Source organism: Malurus melanocephalus, unplaced genomic scaffold, assembly GCF_030028575.1.
Source record: "Malurus melanocephalus ecotype Western Australia unplaced genomic scaffold, MMel_1.1 scaffold_631, whole genome shotgun sequence".
Lineage (NCBI taxonomy): Eukaryota > Metazoa > Chordata > Aves > Passeriformes > Maluridae > Malurus > Malurus melanocephalus.
This window is the reverse complement of record NW_026623863.1, coordinates 232835-239425: the sequence shown is the minus strand read 5'-3', so window position 1 is coordinate 239425 and position 6591 is coordinate 232835. Positions and strand designations below refer to the sequence as shown.

The 6591-nt window shown below is 47.3% G+C and overlaps 1 protein-coding gene across 1 annotated transcript in view; it reads left to right on the top strand.

The window, feature by feature from the left end:
- CUNH3orf33 (chromosome unknown C3orf33 homolog) overlaps positions 1-3686 on the top strand; it is a 4594-nt gene extending 908 nt beyond the window's left edge. Inside the window, exons 3-5 of the mRNA XM_057383424.1 lie at positions 1593-1746; positions 2418-2578; positions 3220-3686. Of these exons, the coding sequence (XP_057239407.1) occupies positions 1593-1746; positions 2418-2578; positions 3220-3492 (588 nt within the window). The 3' untranslated portion in view covers positions 3493-3686. The remainder of the gene's footprint in view (positions 1-1592; positions 1747-2417; positions 2579-3219) is intronic.
- Positions 3687-6591: the final 2905 nt, after the last annotated feature.

Genomic DNA, 6591 nt, shown 5'->3' with positions numbered 1-6591 from the left:
CTTTTCTATTAATTCGTACTCAGCCCTGTGTGTTAGCTGTTATCTCTGGTTTCCATGTTCATCAGTCCACCCAGTCCTTCCCTCCATCTGAGTCTGGGCTCCCTTTGGCGTAAGAGGTCAGTGGGTGATGGTGGCGATGTCCCTTTGCTGGAATTCCCTTTTGTCTCGATGTCCCTTTGCTGGAATTCCCTTTGTTGTCCGACTGCTGTTCCCTTTGGTCTCGATGTCCCTCTGCTGGAATTCCCTTTGGTCTCGATGTCCCTCTGCTGGAACTCCCTTTGGTCTCGATGTCCCTCTGCTGGAATTCCCTTTCCCCAGGGGCGGCTCAGCCCTGCTGCCCGCACTCCCGGTGGCTCCCGCCCAGACAGCCCATTCATCTTGGTATTGTCCTCCCTTTTCCTTAAAACAAAAGATTAGCCAAGCGTGCAGGGTTCACAATGAGATTGCTTAATCATAACGGTCCRGCTACAGCTACTGATTAACAGCTGAGAAAACCCAGCGAAGTTTGATTGAGATCTTGAGGGGCTCGATATCACCGTCACATGGCATCTCCACGGGGTCCCTGTGTTCGCCTGTTCCTAAAGCCCCCCGGAGGGGGAACGAAATTTGGGTCCAAACGATTTGCCTGCAAGGTCCCAAACTCCTGTGTTCCTAGTGGGAGGCCTTACGGACCACAGAGGGGGAGGTTTGCTGGATAAATAACACAGGAGACACATCCTGGCCTTCAGTTGGGGTGTTTTGGGGGGGTTATTTCCCAGCAGTTGTACATCAGAGGTCAGTGGGTTTCCCAGCCGTGTCGGTCACTGCTCTGCTATGAACTCTTACAGCGAGAACTCAGCGTCTCAAATATTGAGGGTCTTAATTTTTGGGGTCTAACCTGTCCCCCTGCCTCCACCCCAAGCTGTGGCAGGCTTAATTTTTGGGGTCTAACCTGTCCCCCTGCCTCCACCCCAAGCTTGTGCCACAGCCCAAGTTTTTGCTGCTGCTGAGCTTGGTTTTGCTGTGTGATCACATAACCATCCCCTTTGGAACCTCCCAGGCTGTAGTATCAAATTTAATCTCCTTGTGATCTTYTCAAAGCTGTTCACCTGCCTTTGTCCCTCTCCTGCTCTCCTCCYGTATCAAAGGCGGGGTTGTTTCTGCCCTCCCTGCTCTGCCTTTGTTTTCAGCGTGTCTGTCCTTTGGCTTCCTTTCATCCCTACCCCAGCCCCATTCAGGCTGCTTCTAAAACACTCTTTTCACGGGGAATCAAGTGAACTTCAATAGGCATTGATCAAAAAATGGCAGTTTCCGTTCTTTCTCTAAACCTGATTTTTATGACCACGCCAGTGTTCCAAGTCCTGTAAAAGAGGGATCATGGTAAGTGTGGAGGGACTGGCACAGCTTATGCAGCTGATTACTATTAAATACTACATATTTATATAAAATATGTAATATTTTATATACTATTAAATAGATGTATTTACTTGGCTATGGTGTCTAGTAATAGAGGTGTAATTTCCCCAACTATTTTATGAAATTGGATTTAGTGTGAATATAACCACTCTACATACTTCCTTAAAATTTAGTCTTGCTCTTCCTTCTATCAACAGACAACAAAGTTCACAAATCCTTTGGATATACCTGTGGAGTTCGTAGAAAAGAATGTGAAATTGAGAGGGAAATTACATCACATCACGGAGAAGGGCCTGGAAGTTGAGCACATTCCCATCAGCATTCCTTTCATCACAGCCATCCAGAGAAAATGTGAGTAATGAAGAGAAGAGTGTGAAGAGCAAGGGCAGAAATGAAATGTGCTGCTCTTAGAGTGGCTGCAAGCTTGAGAGGAAGGGCTGAGGCACATTTCCAGCTCTGCCTTTTGGTCTTTCTGTGCTTTACGGGTGGGAAACTGGGGAATAAAAGACATGAGGAGACCTGTACTGTTTATATTGATCATTGTACTTACTGTGACATTTTCCAGCAGCAGAAGTGAGCACTCGGGCAGTGCAGCTTCTGCTTGCACAGCTCATGTCATTCCTGGCAGAAAGCCTCTGTTGGGATTGTGCTTTTATTTGCAGACACCCATTATTAGGGACAGTTTTGCTGTTGGAAGGAAACTGTCCATCGAGTCTGTGAYTCTCACACTGGCTTTGCAAACACCAGCAGGTGCTGATGCTTCCGCCTTTGGATAAAGGATTGTGACTGACAGTGGGAGCAGGTCTTTTACTTTCCATGCAAAATAAACTAAAATTATTTTGAATTAGGCAACCTTGAATTTTTTTTTTTCCTGAAGAAGAGATGAGACCAAATTTCYTGTTTGCTTTGAGGACCAAAAGGAATTCTTTCAGTCCATGGGAAGCAATTCATTACTAAGAGCTGAGGGTCTGTGCAAAGCCTGAGCTTTCCCCCAGTCCCAGATTTCTCCTTTTCCCTTGCAGGGCAGCCAGACGGGCTCCTGCTGCTCCGCCTGGCCGGGGTGGAGCTGGCTCCGGGTGGCACGGCCTGGCTGCAGCGGGAGCTGCCCCCCAAACAGCCCCTGTGGTTCCAGCTGCTGGCCAGGGACAGCTCAGCCCTCGAGTGCCTTGTTTTCGTCAATAAGGTAAAGAGAGACACAAAAACTGGCTCTTATCTGCAGTTTTAAATGTGACTGTAGTCACACACTTATCTCAGTACATTTAACAAATGTTGTTATTTATGATTTATCTTGCTTGGTATGAATTTTAAATGTTGCATTTGCAAATCTAATTGCAGGAGCAGTAGTTTTTCAGACTGATTCATGACAGGAATATGTTTGTCTGCCAGTGCCAAAAACACATCCTGTAGTTCTGATTAGCTTAATGTTTGGGTAATCCAATGTTCTCTCACAAATTCCCTGCTTTGTAGAATCACARAATGTTTTGGGTTGAAGGGACATCAAAGCCCATCTTGTTCCATCCSCCTGGATGTTCCWGTGTCAGGGACACCTTCCATTGTCCCAGGGCACTCTAAGCCCTGTYCAAACTGGCCTTGGGCACTGCCAGGGATCCAGGGGCAGCCACAGCTTCTCTGGCACCCTGTGCCAGGGTCTCCCCACCCTCAGAGTTGAATTTTAAGTCACCTGAATTCCTCTTCAATTTTAACATTTTCTGCCGGAGTCCCGATTTAGCCATGAGTAAAGCTTGTGCCTCTGAGGGAGTTCACACCAAACCCCCAGTAACCCTTTTTTAATGGTGAATATCTATTTATTGTTTTTTTTTATAGGGTGGATTTCTCAGCGTGTGCTTGAACGAAGAGCTCTTGAAACAAGGGCTGGGCAGAGCAGCRCGGGTTGAGGGGCTGCCCCACCACTCCCGCCTCTACTGGAAACTGCACAAAAGGCTCCTCCGCGCTGAGTTAAAGGCTGTGAAGAAAAATAAAGGCATATGGAAAGAGCAGAGCTACTCTGAAAGAATCCAGGATCACATAAGCAGCAATAAATTCCTGCAGAGGCTGAAAGAGTTTGTGAGCTGGGTTAGAAGCTCCAGTGAGAGGTAAAAAGTGGGGAATGCAGTTCCCCAAGGTGTGGGATTTGTGTGTTGTGATCACAAAAGTGCTGTGATGTTGAGGGTCCCTGTCCTGAACACAAACCCCAYAGTTCATGGGTTACATGGAACATAAACCCCACAGTTCAYGGGTTATATGGAATATAAACCTCACAGTTCATGGGTTACATGSAAYATAAACCCCACAGTTCAYGGRTTATATGGAATATAAACCYCACAGTTCATGGGTTATATGGAACATAAACCCCACAGTTCATGGGTTATATAGAATATATCCCATACCACAACCCAGATGGGATTGAAGTTTAGTAGCAGCATGCAGGCCACCAATGAAAATGTTCTGATGCCAAAGTTTTCCACAGTGATGTCCTGAATTAGTTGTCCAGCTTCCCACCTGCTAAAYCCCTCCAACCTGTGCTGCCCAGGCAGGGAAGCAGGGCCAGTGCAGGTTTGGGGTGCAGTGTCACTTCACACCTCTGTAATGTGCCATGGCTGCTGTGCACACACTGGACAGAAACCCCATTTCAGGCCTTTACAAAGCATGTGAGATGTGTTTAAACACGAACTTTTTGTCTGAATTCTGTTCTTATGCTACTTTTTTGTATAATTTTGTGGTTTAAAACTCATTCATCTTGAATAATGGGTTGCATTGTTAGTGATATAAAAGGTGATTTGTTATGCCTGATCTTATAAAGCTGATAAGGCCACAACAATTGAAGTTCCTCAGGGACAAAATTAATTTGGTATATCAAAGAATATAGGTGTCAGGAATCCAAATTTTTAGAAGACAACTTTAACTTGAAGAAGAAAAAAAACAATATTTTGTTTCTTTTTTATAGTTCTGTAAGTATATAAAATTAGATTAATATAAAACTTTAACATGGAATTTGAAAAGGAGGATTGGACTGTGCTAAGAACTTAAATTCTTGCCTATTTTTTTATACACTTGTGAAGCATGTATTTCTATTTATGTTGTAAATATTCTCAGAATAAAGATTGAATTTTTTAAGTTCATTGTTAAGTGTTTTATACACCAAGCCTTTGACCCTTGTTTAACCTCCCACARTCCCAATATTTATTTAAAGTGAAGTGTTTTACAGATTTACTTTCTTTCTGTGTGATTGCTTTCCAGTGAAACACTGGGGAGAGGAGTGTGGTAYAAAAAAACCTTAATAATTGAGCACTGCTTGTCTGACAATTAGTTGCGACATCAGCATTTTCTCTGCTGACTTCAGGGCAAAACTGACTTCTGAGATCCTAAAAAAAAGCCGTTTCCTTGGGTAAGAATGGATGTTAGTGGTTCTTTACTCCTTTTGTTGCTGGTCCTCCCCGGGTGAGGCTGGAGTTAGGGAGCAGTGAGSCATGAAATACCTGCAGTGCGTGGAACCCAGTGTGGGGGAGAGGGGAGCCAGCTCTGGGGCAGCAAACCAGGTGTTTGTGCTTGTTTCAAAATGACAAATAAAAAAAGTGAGATTCTGGGTTTATGTGTAAGACAGTGAGGGGCTGGACCAACCAACACAGTGGTAYTTGGACGTGAAAGTCATCAGACAGTCATGGATTTGGGATCCCCGTGGCACCCTCTGACAGGAAAGCTGAGTTTTAACCCCAAAGTACACATTCAGGCTCGGCAATAATCCACTTCTCGTGGGGGTTTATGGGTGTTCCAGTTCCTGTGTCTGGGAAACAGGAGTTTTTCCAAGCCGGGCATAATTGTATGCTTATGATTTATTTTCTGTAATAATTAAATATAATTCTGGACTTCGCACTTCTGTTCTGTAGATGACTCACAGGAGGATTTATCACAAAAATCCACTCTAAAGCTGAGAGAAAAGTCTCAGGAAGCCACATGCTACATTTCTAGCAAGCAGAGGTGAGGTGTGGGCGAATGTGAACCCAGTGTGTTGTTCCCTCAYATGGATTTGGGCTTGCAGTGACAAATGATTTCTCGAGGGTCAGGTCCTGTAATTGTTTGTTAATGCTGTTTTCCTTATCACGCAGGGCTTATCTTTGAAAAAAAACCAACCCACCAGCACACCCTCCCCCCTCAGAAAAAGCCCAATTCAGTTCAAAGCTGTGCTTTCCATCTGTGCAGGGCTTGAGAGGTTGCAGATCCTGTCTCTGTGGGAGGCCTGGCTATTGGAAAAGCAGTAATAGGAGCAGAGACAAATATCTGCAGAACCCGCCTGAGCTGACTGGGGGCTGGGGGAGAAGCAGCATTTTGTCCACCGCATAAAACCATCACGCTGCCTCTCAGCAGCTCCATCCCTCCCTTCATCCCCAGCAAAGCCCAGCAGAAGATTTTCACCAGAGAGGAGGCAGATCTGTGTTTGGAAAYAAGGATAAAAATTAAACTGTTGAGCTCTTGTGCCTTTGTTCCTGCAACTCTTGTCTATGCCGGGAGCRATGCAACATCTTCAAAAGATCACAGGGAGTGAAAGGAGAGACCCAGCCTCCAAATGGCCCAAGAAAAATACCTTCGGTGGCGCACAGACTTTTTATTGCTGGTGTGGCATGTCAGGCAAATGGCAATAAACATCCCCGGCCCCTCGGAGCCCACCGCAGCGCGGGCACGGGGCTGTTGCTTGTGTGCTTTGGKAACAAACTTCCGAGCAGGTTTTTGTGATAGGAGAAAGGCGAACGGCTTTAACTGAAAGGAGATCGGTATAGATCGGATTTAAGAAAGACKTGTTTCACTCAAAGGGTGGGGAGGCCCTGGCACAGGGTGCCCAGAGMAGCTGTGGCTGCCCCTGGATCCCTGGCAGTGCCCAGGGCCAGGTTGTTCGGGGCTTGGAGCGGYCTGGGACAGTGGAAGGTGTCCCTGCCAGGGCAGGGGTGGGACGGGACGGGAGGGCCGGGGGTCTCCATGGCACCCGCCGGGCGAGGGGCCGCCCCGAGGGGCTCCGCCGCGCTCCTCCGCTTCTGCCTCTGCTCCCAGCGGCTCTCACCGGCACCGCTCCCCACGGTTCGACCCGGGCAGCTCGGTGAGCCCCGCCGGGAGGAGACTGCCGGGGCGGGCGGGGGTCGGTCCCGGGCGGCGCTGAGGGGAGCGGGGCGGGCCGGCGCTGAGGGCAGCGACCCTGCCTAAAACCCC